General features: G+C 41.6%; 3 protein-coding genes across 3 annotated transcripts; 1 reads left to right on the forward strand and 2 right to left on the reverse strand.

Moving 5' to 3' along the window:
* Positions 1 to 3,421: 3,421 nt before the first annotated feature.
* LOC308113377 (mitochondrial import inner membrane translocase subunit Tim17-B-like) lies at positions 3,422 to 6,648 on the reverse strand. The gene is made up of 6 exons (XM_080469634.1): positions 6,614 to 6,648; positions 5,459 to 5,558; positions 5,298 to 5,361; positions 5,022 to 5,150; positions 4,815 to 4,925; positions 3,422 to 3,944 (listed from the first exon to the last, which is right to left on the reverse strand). The coding sequence occupies exons 1-6, from the start codon at positions 6,637 to 6,639 to the stop codon at positions 3,862 to 3,864; spliced, it is 513 nt and encodes a 170-aa protein (XP_080325760.1). The 5' UTR covers positions 6,640 to 6,648; the 3' UTR covers positions 3,422 to 3,861.
* Positions 6,649 to 6,683: 35 nt separating this feature from the next.
* On the forward strand, positions 6,684 to 11,307 carry pqbp1 (polyglutamine binding protein 1). Its single transcript, XM_080469723.1, has 7 exons — positions 6,684 to 6,773; positions 8,578 to 8,645; positions 8,740 to 8,851; positions 9,306 to 9,406; positions 9,573 to 9,779; positions 9,873 to 9,930; positions 10,983 to 11,307. The coding sequence occupies exons 2-7, from the start codon at positions 8,579 to 8,581 to the stop codon at positions 11,131 to 11,133; spliced, it is 696 nt and encodes a 231-aa protein (XP_080325849.1). The 5' UTR covers positions 6,684 to 6,773; position 8,578; the 3' UTR covers positions 11,134 to 11,307.
* A 52-nt stretch (positions 11,308 to 11,359) lies between these two features.
* On the reverse strand, positions 11,360 to 16,623 carry gpkow (G patch domain and KOW motifs). Its single transcript, XM_080469722.1, has 11 exons — positions 16,425 to 16,623; positions 16,083 to 16,255; positions 15,860 to 15,999; positions 14,262 to 14,368; positions 13,760 to 13,964; positions 13,544 to 13,676; positions 13,258 to 13,438; positions 13,044 to 13,164; positions 11,930 to 11,999; positions 11,728 to 11,813; positions 11,360 to 11,626 (listed from the first exon to the last, which is right to left on the reverse strand). Exons 1-11 carry the CDS (start codon positions 16,616 to 16,618, stop codon positions 11,498 to 11,500), a joined length of 1,539 nt encoding a protein of 512 aa, XP_080325848.1. The 5' UTR covers positions 16,619 to 16,623; the 3' UTR covers positions 11,360 to 11,497.
* Between the last annotated feature and the right edge of the window lie 1,448 nt (positions 16,624 to 18,071).

Here is an 18,071-nt window from a genome sequence, read left to right on the forward strand (position 1 = left end):
AATAATATGCATTGTGCTTAATGACCTCTGTATTTATGTCTCATTTTAATCTGGTACCTTTCGTTTGCTATAATAAAAAAAAAAATTAAAAAAGTATTTCAAAATTACTTTTTGTTTTTCCTGTTAAAATTGAGGCTGCACTCAGCAGCACTTAAGATTTATATCAGATTCCCTGTTGTTAATTGTTACTGAATTTGAATGAACTTGGCAAAAAATAAATAAAAGATACTCATAAAGGATGATTACATTAATGTGGGTATTGGAATTTGTTTTACTTCCACCTCCCTGAGTGATTCGAGTTGTGTTTTAAATGAGGTAGCAGCCACAGATAGCTCTCTCGTTTAGGCGATTGTCCTCCAGTTCTGTCCTATACCATCTTCTGTATGTGTCCTCATTTTATTATCCAACATATTGGGGGAGGGATTGTCCAGTCTTCAGTAGATCGACAGGTATTCTGTCCTGAAGGCCTCATATTATAAGACCAGATGTGACCTACTTCTTTGTTGGGAGCAGCGTGGCACTTAGCCCTGCACTATCCCCAAGTCGGCCCATGGACACCTGTTGACTGAGAATTAGCCTGTGGGCACATGTATTATATCATCCATAGACAAAGGCTGTAACAGTGTGAGCAGATAAGTATTAAACTTTAGATAATGTCTATGATGTTACATGTGTCCATGAAATTATCGCATATATTTAATAAATAGGATGCCTATATTATTTATAGGATTTCTACTGAACTGACTTTGAATTTAAATTAGTTATACATAATTCCATTTTGAATGTATCCCATGCATATTTTTACATTGTGCATGAAGGAGCTGAGAGACTTTACCTTTCTTTGGCCCGTCCATTCCTGCTGTCTAGCACCGCCAAACCTCTGAAGAAAACATCAACTCCTCTGGTGGATCTGCGACGCGTGACGGATCACAGTTATGAACAAAGCTCCTTAACAGACAGCTCTTCCCAGGAATGTAATTAAAAAAAGAGAGAAATGATATGAAAAAATAAAAAAAGACCCGGAGCCTGTGCAGGCTGTCATGTCACATCCACCTGCAGGACGCCGGAGCGGCTGAGCGGCTGTGGGTCATCTTGCGCTCCCTTTTCCTCCACCTTCCTCCACACAGAAAATCCACTTAAATCCGGTTTCGAGTCATTTCCTCAACGCTTTATTTCTGATTTGCTTATAATTTCTTTACCGGTGCGAGTAGAATGCACCACAAATGCGTGTTCATGTCCGCGGTGGTCAGCCGGCGGGATTAAAGCAGCTGAGCCGTTTAAAAGGATGACAGTGGAAATCTGTCCAGGGTGGAGGTGGAGGAACCAGGCGACGGTGTGGGGGGGTTGTGTCACCATGTTCGAGTTTTTAGAGGAGATGAATGTTCAGAGGGAGTGGTGACAGGATGAATAAGAGAAGTATGAATTTATATATATTTAAAAAAAAGAAGTCTGGTTTCAGAACCTTGGACAGTCGCTGACATGGTGCAGTACCACAGAGGAGGCAGTAGGGGGCGGAAGTCTACTGTAAATACAAACAGCAAAAGCAACGTTTCATGAAAATGTATATATATATATGTATATCAAAATTTTTCAGTTCACAATTTATTTCTCATCTTTCAAATGAGTAATTGTACATAACAACTCACAAAACAACCCGTGATCTGTCTCAGAAAACTGGTGTGTGGTATTTCCTAAAGCTTCCTAAAACCTTGTGCCATGAGAGAAACATCCACGCCACTCAAAGTCTTAGAGAAAACCTCATATCTTTATTGTCTTATTCAACATTTCCATCATAAAGTACAATAAAATAACATCCTCTCTATACAGTTGCACCATTCTTTGTGCTTGTGCTTGAATTTGATGACAATAAAAGTGCGTCGTTGCTAATGTGGACAATAAAGTGACAAAGGGGTGTGCAGTGACTGTCGAGGGGAACAAAAGCCATAACTCCTCAAAACTCATTCATATATTCCAGCCGTGCAGGCAAGACCTAATTTGTTTTGTTTGCCTCTCTTAAAATCTAAGATACTAAATATTCAAAGCTGCCAGGCGAGGAAATAATATTACAACAGGAACTGCAAACAGAGCGGAATGAGGTTTTGCTGAGTCATCTTTACGCACACACACACACACACAATTTAAAAAAACACACACAGATCGTTGCATTGATTGTCACAAGCCGACACGTATATACACACAAACACATAATCTTAAATAAACATGCTTCTTAAACACTGGCGTCACAAAATGAATGTCCGTATGAAACCAGGGAAAACAGGCATTCAGCCAGATCCACAAATATTCCCGGCACATAGCCTCACGCTGGTGTAGTGGCTCGCCTCAGAACAAGACGGTACCAGGTTTGAGTCCAGGTTGGGCTTGTTAGAGCCTGATATGTAACAAGAACCCAAAATGAAAGTTGTTATACAATTTTATGGAATAAAACCTGAAATGTAATAACTGATCGATAATATAACAGAAGTGCTGAGCCCGAATTGTAATAATAAAAAATAGAATAAAACCTGAAATGTAATAACCGATCGATAATGTAACAAGACGCTGATCCCAAAACTTAAAAACCTTTAATATTACATTATGGCACCGGCAAAAATATTTTTCCCTTAATAGTGTAATATTGTTTTTCAATCATAATGGATATGGATTAGACTTTAACTTGACCTGCTTCAATTTGGACTATTTGTTTTTTTTAAATATGTCTATATACACTTTATTGCATTTAGGTATGTCATTTATAGTCTTCTGTTCTCTAGAGTCTGTAATGGATTTCTCCAATCATCAGTACAAAATAATGTCTAAACAAATTAAGATCACATTTAAATTATTGTTAAATATTTTTACATTATTGACCAGTTATTACATTTCAGGTTTTCTTACATTATATTTTAAAACAATTTGGGTCGTTGTTACCTATCGGGCTTTTGGGCATTTGTTTGTGGATTATGTTTGGATTTCCTCCAGTTTTGTTCGACATTCCAAACACAAGCATTTGAGGTAAATTGGTGACTCCAATAGCGGTAAACCAGCGTGTGTGTGTGTATATATATATATATATATATAATCCCCCATTCTCAAGTTTGTTAGATTATCATAATCGGTTAGTGTCCAGTTAAATTGACTTGGCGATTTGGCCTTAAATTTGGATTTGGTCAAAAGTGGAACTTTATTGCTGTGAACAATCCCAAAATAAAAAGTAAACGAGGCTCAGTCATTCAACAAATTCAAGCTTTAACCAGGTTTCAGCAAAAGTGCAACTACGGAAACTTACAAGGAAGAGTAGAACGGAACGTGAAAAATGACAAAAACTGAGTGTGTGTGTGTGTGTGTGTTTGGGGGGGGGGGGGGGGGGGGGGGCACGTATATACACACAAACACATAATCTTAGATAAACATGCTTCTTGAAAATGTGAATTAACTGGTCTAATATGGAAAATACATTAAAACGGAGCAACAAATAATTACCTTTGTGTAATCTGGAATGTTATAAGCCCTGTTCATTTCTGGTTTTAAGATCAGACGCCTGCTGACGGGCTGTACATGTTTAAAGTCGTAAAACTTTGAAGCTCTGCTACATTAACACCGTCGAAATGTTCACATTCTGTGAGTTCACCGGGAGGATCTCTGCTCACATGACACACATCACATTCAGCCAGAAATGACTCAAATTCACAGTAATTACTTGTCCCTGAGGTTTGAGCACAAAGTGCAGCTACTCGACAACACGGTAGGTTCTGATATCTCCTCATCGTCACCTTGAGAGGTTCTGCTGCTGTCTTGGCGTTTCCCTTAAAGCTTGTTTGACTCACTGCGTCCGCAGTGGGCCTCGGTCCTCGACGCTCCCGACTACCAGCCTCTCTGCCCCTGCTGCTGCTGCTGATCTCCGTCCTTTGGAGGTGACTGACCGGGGTCATCCGCAAAGGGAGTCGCTGAAATAAACAAGAAACAATGCAGAGCAAAGTGAACTCACCCTCCTCCTGTTCTAACACGATGCCAAGATGAGATATTAGTCATCCCAGGTATAATTGTTCTCTTATATAATGTCTGCTGCTGTGGTAACCTTCCCTTGTTCGTCTCGCCGACTTCACAATGAGACACATTAATTATACGGCCGGACACTCTCATGTACAGAATCCGATTTGTGGCATGAACTTAAATCATGATATCATATATTTACATGTTTTATGTCATGTTGTATGGTTGTAAGTGCGTTATCCGTGTGTGTTTTTCACTTGCTGAAATACAAATTGCCCGATGGCGACACAGTAAAACTGAACTGAACAGATTCTTTTCCCTAAAAAAAAAACACATCAACCAACTATGAAATTGGATTTTTTTTTCTTTTTATATGGCTTAAATAATAAAAAGAGGAAAAAAAGAAAATAAAAATGTATATATATATATATATATATATCTATATCTATATCTATATATATATATATATATATATATATATATATATATATAGATAGATATATATATAGATATATATATATAGATAGATATATCTATATATATAGATATAGATATAGATATAGATATAGATATAGATATAGATATATAGATATATATAGATATATAAAAATAATATAATTGAAAATGATTTCACTATGTTCACAACTATTCCTACCAGCCTGTTAGGAACTTAACTTTGTCTGTCTGTGATTTGATGCCAGTGCTTCCAGGACGTAACGTACCTTGAGGCAATTTCTGCACTGTGACAGAAGCGAGTCTTCATCAATTAAACTATTTACTTGTATATAACCACGTCGGTACTAAATTCAACAGGCTTCACTCACGATTCTGAAACTGCTGCGCCGTGTATCTTGTCAGGAGGATACCGAAACCCTCGATGACAGCCAGTAAAATTCCTCCCATCATGGCCGAGCCAATCATGGTTAAAGGCCCACCTGAAGAGAAATCCATTATTCAGTGACCCATCGGGCGTGTTCAATGCCGCGGGGAAGGGGGTCGCCGGTTCACTCTGCTGTTCGCTGGCTTCTTACTGCGTGCTGCGAGGATGGCCCCGGTCAGGGCACCGCTCGTTATGGAGTTCCAGGGATCCTCTTTTCCTCTCAGCCGAACTAAACCGCAGTCGATTGTGGAGAAAAGTCCTCCCCACACAGCGAAGCTGCCTGAAAATACAGCACGGTAAGTTATAGCAGGTGGGATTAATCACACCATCCAATTAACCAAATGAAAACATAAATGAAAGAACACACACACACACACACACATGAAGATTCAGTCGATTCATGTTTACCAGAGGAATTCCTCCTCACCTCCAATCTGTGGAGCTCTCACCCTCACTGCCTTTGCACTGCCTTTCAGCCTGTGTCCAACACCCTGAAAGATTAGAGCACAGTTGAAATGTGGCAATAAAAAAAATAAATAAATAAACAACCCGATGAGTCACGGAATAAATAAATATGTTTTAACCCACAGCAGGAGCATTTCGAAAACCCTTCACTGCCTGGAAGAGGCCTCCTCCAATGGCACCCATGGTGAAAGCGCCGCCGCAGTCGTCCACAATCCTCCAGGGACTGCAGGACAAGATACAAGGAGAGAAATGGACACAGCTTTAGGGGGGGGGAAATTTTAAAAAACAAACTCCTTTTAATACCAACACAGCTCTAACTTTATATGGTGCATCCTACTGCCACCCAGAACCCATAGTTTAGTTCTGAAGCACGGGCACCCCGACGAGTCTGTAGCTATACAGCCTAATATGTGACAAACTTATCGCTGTGTATTCTGACACATTTCAGAACCAGCAATAACATTCAACACTGTCTAATCATCACAATTTGGCTCTCGTGAAACTCACTGCAATCCTTAAGCTCGTTCTTCTCCACGCTCCTTACGTATCTGTAGATCTAAAATATACAGATCTAAATGTTCCCATCACTTTATCATAACAAAGTGTCCTACCTTTGTTTGTGAAGTGCAATTTTAAGTTATATTTTAGGTTTTGGAATACTTATCTCTATTTTCTGACAGATAAAAGACCAAGTGCTCGTAGAGTAATGGTCTTGTTTGCTTCTGAGTTTGAAAACAATCAGTAAACCTCTTCCTGGACACATCAGGTGTCTGGATGTTTCATATTCTACTAGTAAATCTGACATGTATTTTGGCTTAAGACAATTCAAAGCTTTATAGACAATGGTCCAAAAAATGCTTCTCCTTTAAGTCCTTTAATATTTTTCAGATGGTAATAAGCTGATTTTGTTATTGTCTTAATGTGCCTGTTGATTTTTTGGTCTGAGTCCATAATTGCACCAGGAGTTCTTTCTTGAATTCATGTCTTGAGTGACACAGAGTCAAGAAAATAGTTTGTTGAAGGCCTATATTATAATTAAGCACCATACATTGTAATAACATGGGGAGTTTCATCCACGTCAGTTTAACATTTGCGACAGCCAAAGGTCAGCTTTATCTCATTATAACACTGACCCGTCACTAAGCTCGGCACAGAACCCGCAGATGAAAACAGTCGCGACAAACGAACAACTCAATAAATACAGTGTGAACTCGAACCATTTTAAAGCGTATTGACTAGAAATTCACATAAATAAAATCCATTAAAAACTAATCTCACCAAGGTTCACGAGCATATTCCTCCATGTTTGTTGTGGTCAGGAAGTGGGGCGTGTGACGTCATCAGAGCACGCCGGTCGTGTGCGACAGTGTGTTTGGGGACGGCGTCGATTTGTATTTCGGTGGTTGTCGCTAAAAGGAGCGAATAAATCAGAAACCGGGTCAGTATTATATCACTTCTACATATTTTTTTAGAACAAAGTCGATTATATATTATTTCACCGTCGTTCTTACGACGCACAAGTGTTTCTTGTTGCTTTAATCGTCCATGGTTGTTGTTCCTGCGTGGAGTGATCCTCCGGGGCAAGCGAGGCAAAGGAGTGAAAAATGATGCAGGATATTCCCGTTTTAACTATAAATTCAAGGCACTGAAATGAGTTCAACGTGGATAATTTTTAAGTGAACACTGCAGAAAGCAAACGGGCGTTTATCGAGTCAAAATCAAGGACTATTTACTTCTCAATTTCCACTTCGGAGATCATTGTCTGGTGTTGACTGGAGAATGGTCGAGGTTTTGGTCTTTACTCGGTTTCGGCCCCTTAAAGTCTTGGTCTTGACTGCAACACTAACAATATATTCCCTTTAACAGCAATATCACTAAATATTTAGATGCCGTTTAATTTTTGTTCTTGCACACCAGTATTATATACAACATAGCATGTAATAATGATTTTAATTTTAGAGTAAATAGTGTTTAGAATGTGTGTGTTTTTCCCCAATGAGAGTAAGAAGAGTGAAAGTATTACAAAGGAGTAAAAAGGCATTTTGGACATGAGATTCTGCCTGAGGTCTTCAGTATTGATGAGTCTGGATTTACTGCTTAATTATTGGAGTTTGCATGTTTCTTCTGAATCCAAAAATATGCTTCTCGGGTTAAGTAGTGATCTTGAATGGTCTGAGTGTGATAGTCCACCTCCCAGGTTCTGTCCTGCTCAGGCCTTTGCCCAAAGTCAGCTGGGCTCAGTCTGCACCTTTGATAAAGCAGGTTAAAAATGAGATGTTCTGAATGTTGAACACTACATTCTTTTCCATTCCATTTGCAGGACAGACACAGCGATAGTGTTGTTGCATCAGATTTGTATTTCTCACTCATGCAGATGTGGCTGGCGTAATGGAGTCGGCTGCACATAGAGTGTTGTGGCAAATTATTTCGGTGTGCGGTTTTAACACAGTAAACATTAGTTTATTTAAACGTGATCATTTGGTGTTTGCCTTTTTTTATTTATTTATTTATTTTGGCACTCTGAGTAATGTGAGAAACAGTAGTGTGAGAATGTAAACAAGTGTAATATCAATGGAAAGGATTCACCTCAATTGATTGTTTGATCCTGAACCAGCCGTCACACTGCATTGATATCAGAGAAATGTGGAGTTCAACACACAAAGTGGTTAGAAACTGCGAGAGCAGTAATTCTTCTTTTTCATTCAGTGCTCAAACACTTCAGTAACTCTTATCCTACTTGTGTTCTGTGCTACGGTAAATCTTGTTGCATGCCGACTTTCCAGTGCACCATTAAGACGAGGAATTAAAAACAGTTTGCTGTACCAAGGTGCCAGTGACAAATTCAAATAACCACATCGGCGTTAACTATAAGTCTATTTAATAGGCTATCCACACACCTCAGACTGTGACTCTCATTATTTATTAATGAATGATTGTTTTGTTGAGGAGCCACACATTCACTGATCTCCAAAGGGCATCCTCTGAGTGCTTGTTTTGCCTCTTGAACATAAAAGACACCTGAGGTGGCACTAAATTTAGCACATGTACGTTTAAATAATTATCAAATATCGACGAGGAACATTTCATTCTTTTGGCCATAACAATGCCTGATGATTTTAGGCTTTAACAATCACTCCTTCGTAAACTCCACTTGCCATGACTATAATAATTGTACTTTTAATATCTTGAGGATTGTGAAACTGTCAGGTGCATCGTGATCTAAAGCTTCACTCCTGTCTCAGGATGCCTCTGCCGCCGGCACTGATGGCCCGCTTGGCCAAGAGAGGGATTGTTAAACCGTCAGAACAAGGTAGTAAAACAGATTCCACATTATCAGACATGTTTTAAGTTTTTGTTTTTTTTAATTGGTGCCCTATGTCAACTTGTTCTACGAATCCTCGCAGAAGCAGACGAGGAGATCATCGCTGAAGATTACGACGACAATAATGTTGATTATGAAGCCACCAGAAAGGAGAATCTGCCTCCAAACTGGTACAAAGTGTTTGACCCTGCTTGGTACGTACATTTAGTCTTTTTGTTGCTGAATTTGATGTACATAGAAGAAAAAGGAAATGAAGTCACACGGCACACATGAGAGTTACAACGTGCTTTATCCAACACAAAATGAAAAATACACATTGTACAAAGCCACTGGACACTAGAAACCTCAGTTGCAGACCGTCTGACCAGGTCAGTCTTCAGCCGTCTTTTAAATGCGTCGGCGGCACAGTGGAGCAGCGGTTTGCTCCGTTGCAGCATGATGAGAGTACATGTAGCTGACCTTCCTCCCCTTGTGCATGTAAAGCCACCACTGCCCCGCTATGCCACCCCGACTCAAACGTAATGATTTATACTAACACACCCTTTTCTACAACAAACAGTTGAAGGAAGGAAAATGTTTTATTTTATACGAGCGCACGAGATGTCTGCCACCGCCTCACAGCGAACGTTAACATTGATCCGTCCACAGTGGTCTTCCTTATTACTGGAATGTGGAGACAGACTTGGTGGCCTGGATTTCCCCCAACGACCCCACTGCTGTGATCACAAAAGCAGCCAAGAAAGCGAGAGGTATGTTGAATGTGGGATGTGATGTTTGGCTGGGGGGGGGGGGGGGGTGTTCTTTCATCCTGACGGTCGTGTCACTAAGGACGTGTCTTCCCGTTAATGATGCTGAAAACTGTCGCAGGTTTGTACATTTGACAAGAACGCCGTTTGTTTTGATTCTCGTTTGCAGCCGAGGGGGGAGACGAGAGGGTGGAGAGGCAGTTCGAGAAGCCCGACAGGGAGCGGGAAAGAGAGCGAGAGCGGGAGAGGGAAAGAGAGCGGGAGAGGGAAAGAGAGAGGGAGCGGGAGCGAGAAAGAGAGAGGGACGATGGAAGAGACAGAGACCGGAGGAAGTCGAGGAGAGAGGACATGGTGCCATACGGCAAAAGCAAAAGAGGTAATATTTACATATTTGTGGCATACAACTTCAGATCTTTTATTTTTTTCTAACAGTCAAAAGTTAAATGTCCATTTTATTTCTTTATTTCAGGCAGAAAAGATGAGGAGATGGACCCCATGGACCCGAGTGCTTATTCTGATGCCCCAAGGTAAAACTACCAATGACTGTGTTCATACAGTAAAATTCAATGTTTTAGACGTTCTGTTGTATCAAGTTCTATAGAAAGAAAAGGGGGGAAAAGCACAGTGGAGCAGCAAGAGTGTGACGGTCTAGTTATGTGGGTATTGAACCGGGCACTCAATGCTGATGGTATATTCACCTAAACAATGAATCACTGGATGATATACAGGTTCCCCTAAAAAAAAAATATATATATAAATATCTTTTACAAGAATCCAATTCAAAACTCAAATTTTCCTATAGTTTAGATTTATTATATAGAAGCTGAATTATTTCAATCCAATTTTCTTAATCATGTCAGCATCGTACAAATGAGACTATTTAATGAGTCGTTTCCTTGCTGCCCAGTGGGTGTAGTGGTAAGCACTCCTACCTCATACCAAGAACCGGTTCAAGTCCTGGTTGGGCTTGTTGTGTAGAATTTGTATGCTTTTTCAATTTATTTATTTTTATCCCACCGAGTCCAGTTTCCTTTTAACGTTACATGAAGTTGTGAATGTCCGTCTCTACACATTTCAACTGCGTAGCGGCAATAGTCGACTCGCTTAATATAATGATCACAGATCGAATGAAATACTTAAACTCAAAAGGTTTTGCCATGTAGGAAGAACTACAAAAAGAATTATATTGAGATTTGAAAAAAGCAACTCAATTCACCCATAATGCATCTTTCTACTCGTGGTTCGACTCGTTTATCTCGAGCAGGAAACCGGGCCGGTGTAATTGACAGCATAAAGAAACTGCAGTCAGTGTAATCTGATTTACCGGGACGATGGAAACGCAAGCATCACATGCTTCTGCCATTAAGACAATTCAGGAAAAAGGTCAACTTAATTTTCACACCACCCCTCAGGAGGGGGGGTGTACAGTTATAAATAAGCAGTCGCCGTGACGTAGCTGAAGTGATCTCACAGTGACGTGGTTTTCACAGGCCAGTGAACCGATTTCACTGGAGCAATCAAATCCCCGGCTCCTCCCGTTTAGAAAGGAAATCTGCAGTAAAGCGTTTCATCCCGACAGGGGTTCGTGGTCGAGCGGCCTGCCCAAACGCAACGAGGCAAAAACCGGCGCCGACACCACGGCGGCGGGGCCCCTGTTCCAGCAGCGGCCGTACCCGAGTCCGGGAGCGGTGCTCCGGGCCAACGCGGCAAACCAGATACCGAAGGAGTGAGCCAGGAGCCCCGGAGGAGAGCAGGAAGTCTCTCGTACAACAGCGCAGCTGGTCCTCCTTCACGTCGAGTCGTCGCTCCTTCAGACTAACATCGGTGTGCAGCAGCTGTATGTAAATATGATTTTATATGACTGTACGATTTTTGTTGCTGACAGAACCACCAGTAAAGGTTGTAATAAACATAAGCTTGTGGCAGATTTTCTTACAGTTGTGATGGGGAAAGTTTGAATACTTAATAGGTTTTTATTTTTAAAAAGTGTGTCGCATTAAAATTCTGAATTCTTCCCACAAAATGACCCAGGATGAGATGAGGCGGAATAAACACAATGAACAGAACAAAAAAAACAAATAAGAGGAGGAGGAATCAGTGATCTGTTGCGCCCACATAGTGACAAATGGAGTCGTAGTCCAGAGTGAACACTTTCTCTTCATATCTGTCGAGCTGAACTATCGCTCGGCACTTGTTCTTGTCTCGCTGAAGAATGCGGCCGACCTGAGAGGACGAACGTGAATAAGTACTGCGGTGAGTAACGGTGTGCAGCATTCAAACACAGTGAAGGAAAGAGGAAAAAACACACACACACACACACACACCTGTCCTCTGTGCTCGCCCAGTACGACCATCACCGCGTCATTTTCCTGTTTTGGAACGATGGTTTCCAGCATGTCCTGCTTCACGTCTGAAAAGACAAAAATAAAGCTGTGTGTCCTCGCTGTAACGTTAAAAAAACATCCTTTATCAAGAAATTCAGCTTGTGACTACCTTGTAAGGCAAAAATAGGTCAACGCGACTCACCTTCGAGCAGCCTCCCCTCCTCAGTTCGGCAGATGCAGGTGGACAGCGAGAGGACGTCCTCCACTCGCATCTGAATAAAATCCACACTGATTTGAAAAGTCTTGACTGAAAGTATTTTGTGTCAGGTGACAAAAGTCCTGCGACTTTCTTAATACAGTTTTTTTTTTTATTTATTATTACTGCTCCCGGTTCTCGATGTCAATATTTCTGAATATTCAGAATTGATGTTCACGAACAGCGAGTTTCAGCTTTGAACAAGCGACTCGATATAAATATACCTGAACTGAAGAGAAGTTTGGAGGACGAGCCTCCTAATTTACTGAGTTTACACCACGTTGCATCTCCAAAGGTTTCACACCGTACAGTGGAAGCTTTGTCAGAGGCTAAGAAGTCAAATAGGTTTAATGTTGGACTCGTTAACGTGGACCGTCAGTTAAAGTTCACAGCCATTTGTCCTACAAGCAGTGCTGGAAAACATGATTTGAACTGAAAGTTCTGTGGCTCTGAAACCAAAGGTTTGAAGCAATTTATCCCACTTTAGTTATATTTTGTACAAGAACAAAACACGAAGACCATGTTTGTGTCCCACTGATTTCATTGAGCTTTTTGCCAATTTGAACCCTCTGTGACTTTTCATTGCAGCCATTCCCAGCGACTTTGTTCTTGACATCTTTGTCACTATCAGACACCGCTGCTTCATATTCACGTGGAAAATATTGCAAACAATCTGGAATCTAACAAGCTGCGCGCAATGTGTCCGAGTGAAACGAAGCGGGGATTCTCATTGGTCGAAATGGTTCATTCTCAGCCAATCACCGATATGCTTACTAATTCATTGTATAAGACGAGATTAATTTCCTGTTGATAGCGAGACAGCAGCGGAACATTTGGTTTCGATACGATGCAACATCAACCTCACCTTATCTTCTAAAATGACCAATTAGAATTTCATATCAGTGGAAATATGCAGATCTGTGGAAAATTTGCCATCCCTGTACAACTTTTCTATGCATATGGAGACAACAAGTAGTAATCCTGTTGATTTATTTATTAGATGCAGTAAGGCGTCTTTACTACTTGCATGCCAGGACTTCTGATAATATGGATTCAGTACCTTTGAGTTGTAGTATCGGCCATCTTTGAAAGCTTTGTCTATGAAGCGAACTTTCAGGTCTCTCTGGAGCCAGGAGGGAGGCGGCGGCGGTCGCCTTGCTTCTTTCACCAGGGGCTTTTCTCTGCAGAGATGAGAGTAAAAAAAAAAAAGATGTCAAAATGAATGCTCAGTAACACGACAGTAAAGGAGAATCAAAGACGGTATGAATGCTCACCTGTCTGGACTTGATTCTCTGTGTTTTCTCTTCCTGTCGTCTCTTCCCCCGTCTCTCTCTGAAGACTTGTGTTTTGCTCTGTCGTCGCTGCGCTTTTCTTTCTCCTCCTGCCTTTGCCGCTCTTTCTCCCTCTCTTTTTCCTTCTCCCGCTCTTTGTTTTTGTGAGCTTTACCGAGCCGACCTAATGAGTGGAAAAATACTGTTAGTTTTTAAATGTGCCTGTATCCAGTTTGTGCAGAACACTGGAAAGACTGTTTCTGTTTGTTTGATCAGTTCAATTACTTACTGAGGTCTTTGCTGTATTTATCGTATTCTTTCCGTCCAACCAGTTTAATGGCGTACTGACTGATAGTCACAGTCTTTCCGCCGATGGCCAGCTTGACCACGACTCGAGCGTTGTCCGCATCGACACCTTCAATCTGTCACGCGCCAATCGAAGTTGTGACGTGTTATTCAGAGAAATAAAACTTGGGTAAAGGTAGGATGTGTCGAGCGGCTGTACCTTGCCATACAGCTCTTTGTGCGCCCCCGATTCCACCAGCACACAACCCCCAGCACCCATCACGAGCTCCTCCTCCTTCTCTCGCTCCTCTCCTGGCTTCGGCGGACGCCGATGCCTTTTGGGCTCGAGGTCTTTGATGGCTGAACGATCCGCTCCCAGACCCAGGCCTTTTGGACGGAGCTCGTGTTCGATTGGCTTCACATCTCTGTGGCGGGCAGACAGCAGCAGCGATAAATCAATAAACGGAGAGAGAGACAAGTTCAGGGCCTGAAATCCACTAGCGGTGATGAGAACTTGAGACTGAAGTTAAACCAGGATTAAATGTAAATAATAAACAACAACATAAAAAGAATAATCCTTCGCTTTAGATAAATATCAAACATCATACGATCAGTTACATACACTTATTTACACATCACGGGGAGCCACTTGGGTTTTAATGTCTTCAGCACACAAACCTCCAACACTGTGATTGACTCCAACACATTGACACACAACTTACTGTTTAAATGTACGTCCAATGCCTTCGCTTTTCTTCCAGCCCATTCCTTTAAGCATAGCAAGTCCGTAAGCCTGAACGGGAATGCTCTCGTAATCCGCCTCTGTGGACTGACAAACACAAGGTATCTCTTTAGAGTGTGATGAATACAAAATTCACTGAAAATCAAACACAGCCTGAATAAAAATGTCAGAGGAACTGAATGAGCATCTTATGTAATCTGAGATTTGAAACACATGAAATTGTTAGTGTCAACTGACAGAGAGGAGCAGTTTGTCATGTCAGGCTTACTCAGCCTTTTGCCTCCAGGCTGTCAGACTCATTCCCGGCTGACTAAAGCCACAGAGCAGAGGCTGCGGCAGGCACCCTCATCAGAGCAAGAGCAGCGGCCCTGCTCAGCTCATTGAAGGCTTTCCTCTGAGGGGAGGCCGGGAACCCTCTCTCACAGAGGAGACTGCATAGAAATGAGCTGTGGGCCGCAGTGAGCAAGTTTTCCCTGACTCTCGTGTGGTGCCACTCACATCTACAGTGACTGAGAGCAGATATGCAATGACAGTGAGGAGACATGTGAGGCAGCTTGTGAAAAACAAAAAAAAACAAAATCTAAATGACAGGGCGAGCACTCATTGGTCGGCTTCATGTCTCTGGGGAGACCGGTGATGCCTGGCTGCCACCAAAACCTTATATTGTAGTGTCATCAAAGTCATCTGAAGCCTCACGCATGCGTTCGACTGTAGATGCACACGAGGGTGTTATTCTATTCAGCTGTCAGCACTTTCACACACTCAGATTTCAATCGGAGTCTACCTGACAACTTGTATTGTCAGAGACTTTTATATGCCGAGCGAAATTCTACTTTTGTCAACTTTACATCAGATACAATTCCAATAAAGTTGGAAATAGATGAGAGTCTTCAAGAACTATTTTCTAACACTAAAAGGATTTCACTTATATATTGCTTTACCACCGCGCAAGCAGTCCATAAAGTGCTTTACATCATTAATCACATTCACATAAAAATGGAGGCAGCCATGCAAGGTGCCTAAACCATCCATTGGGATTGGATCCATTGGGATGGACACGTTGACATGTGGACAGGTGAAAGGGAATCGAACCTGCACTCAATTGGGAGATGCCATCTGAGGCACAGCTGCCCCACTACTACTTAAAGACAACTTTTTAATATTTAATGTTATTTGAACAAAAGTGTATCTGTGGAAATAAAATTACATTTCCCATGTGTATGAAGTCAATATCGAGTTGAGACAGACAGACAGACATCTCTTTCATATTTCTTGTTTCTGCGATATCTAATTTCAAATTTCCAGTTGAAACAAGAATGTCATCCGTGAGTTTCTTCCTCCGCAACTTTCTCTCATGTTTCTTCAATAAAGAAATTCCTCTGATCTCCAGTTAACACAACTAACCAGATATTCTTGTATCTCTAAATCCAGCTAATGTATTGGAAGCAGAAACCAACTGATGCAACTAGTAAAAGAAAAACACAACAGAATTTTGATCTGCGACCGTCAGGAGACAGGGCCTGTCGCTGCCCTGCTACCTCGTCATTCATCCACCACCCAGGAGGAGACTATGCTCACAGATTCAGGCCGCAGGTCCACCTTGACATGGTCTCCATCCTCGAAGCCCTCGGGCGCCTTGTTCTGCATGAGCAGCGGGATGCTGAGGTTGAGGTCCGCCTGGGTTCCGTTCTGGTACTGCTCCAGCTGCCTCCGTGAGTCTGCACACATCATGGATGACAGTCGTTCACTGAGCTCCTTTAGGGACGGCGCTACCCTCATCCTCCCCACGACGGAGACGCACCTTCAATGAGCTCTTTGACAGCCTGGGACTCCACAGAGTCGCAGCCCTGGTTCGTGTCCTGGGCCGTGTCTTCGGGTTTGCCTTCTTTCTGGGCCGCCCGGTCCGGTTTGTGCCAGCGGTTCTTCTGGATCAGGGGGATGATCAGCTCTTTAGGCTTGTCATTCGGTTTAGTGCTGTAGAAGGGAAACATTTTTAAAAAAATAAGCCGCGTTCAAAACATATGTACAACCGGCTGTAGTAAAACACTGTGGAATAGTACATCTACTATAAAAAAAAAAAAACTCACACTGAATCGCAACGGAAACGTAAACCCGAGTGTTAGCATTAGCATGCGTAGCGTACCTTTGTAACTCATTTCTGTCGATTCCAGTCAAGTAATCCTTATCTTCTGGCTTGACCGGAGCGTCGGCAGTCGGGGGTTTAAATTTGGTGACAGTTTTAGTGAATCCAAACGACACCGGGGCTGGTTTTCGCTCTCCATGGTCCTCGGAAACAACGGACATGGAGGCGCCCGCTTCTTCTCCGTGGGACGCCATGATTGTTTGTGGAAAACGTAATCAGCAGAATTGCATTATGGTAGTTGTAGTTTTTGTCGTCGACATTTTAATTAGGGGGCTCATCAAAAATGACTACATCTCCCAGCCTGCAGTAGATTTAAAGGCACAGCTCGGATTTGAGTCGTTTGAACGACTGTCTGATAATCAATAAAAAGGTGCAAACTAATTTGAAAAAATGGCAACAACAAAAAAAAGTCCCATAAAAAGTGGGAGAGGCACCTCATGGAGGAGATTAAAAATTATCAGAGGAGAGCAGCGTCTGTTGCTGAGATCAATGGAGAGGCAGGCACCAGAATTTCCTCTGGAATTTTCTAGTTGTGTTTTATTGCTTCAAAAAATGTTTTACGAGAATAATCAAATGTGTCACGCATTCCATATAATCTGATTAAATAAGATATTTCGCATTGTTTTGAAAAGTGCTTTATTCTAAGCGTTACTTTAAAACAAAATTCTGTTTAAGCTGTGATGGATGGATGGATGGATGGATGGATGGATGGATGGATGGAAATACATGAAAATACCATAAATGAACTAAATTTAACAAATGTTATTTTCAGACTTCACATTCTTCACACTTTGGGTTCCCATTTAAAAAAGAAAAGATTGCAGTGGTGATAGATAGATAGATAGATAGATAGATAGATAGATAGATAGATAGATAGATAGATAGATAGATAGATAGATAGATAGATAGATAGATAGATAGATAGATGATGGATGGATGGATGGATGGATGGATGGATGGATGGATGGATAGATAGATATTTGTAATTTAGTGTAATTACATCACATAATTAAATATATCTGAGGCTGTCTGAATACGGCAGAAAACGTGTTGTTTGAAAGAGGTTCTCACGCCTTTAAATCCAGGTTCTAACTCGTAAGCGAAAAGTGATGCTGAGTGCTGATGCAGGTTTACACCACAGACAGACTATATGGGCGTTACTTTTAACTCTTTTGTTCCCTCCCCCCATTTTCCCCTTTAACTTCTCAAGGTATTCTCTCCGACCTGTCATTAACGCTTCTTTCTTTTCCCTCAAAAGTATATTCAAGGGGCAGGAGCCTGAACAGACAGCATGTGGACTAAGTAATCTAATCTAATCTGGAATCGACGCTCCTCGCGCTGAACGCACCGCGCGTGCAGCTCACACCTCCACATCCGCTCAACTCGATACTAGTGACGTCTGTCTGCTTTCTTTTTCTTAATTGCTGTAATTGCGTCGACTGAAAAAATACCCACGTTTACAGTGAATTTTAGTTCAACTGAACGACCCAGAGAGGAGGGGATTTGACGAAGGGGAGAAAAATTGTTTTTTATAAATAAAAACGACCATGAAGGTAAGAAATTAAAGCAAATTACTATTGTTGACTGGACTTGGCACAAGTTAAAATATCCGATGTTGGCATGTATTCATCGTCTGTACTGTATTCT

Source organism: Lipophrys pholis, assembly GCF_963383615.2.
Source record: "Lipophrys pholis genome assembly, chromosome: 8".
In the NCBI taxonomy this organism is placed as follows: domain Eukaryota; kingdom Metazoa; phylum Chordata; class Actinopteri; order Blenniiformes; family Blenniidae; genus Lipophrys; species Lipophrys pholis.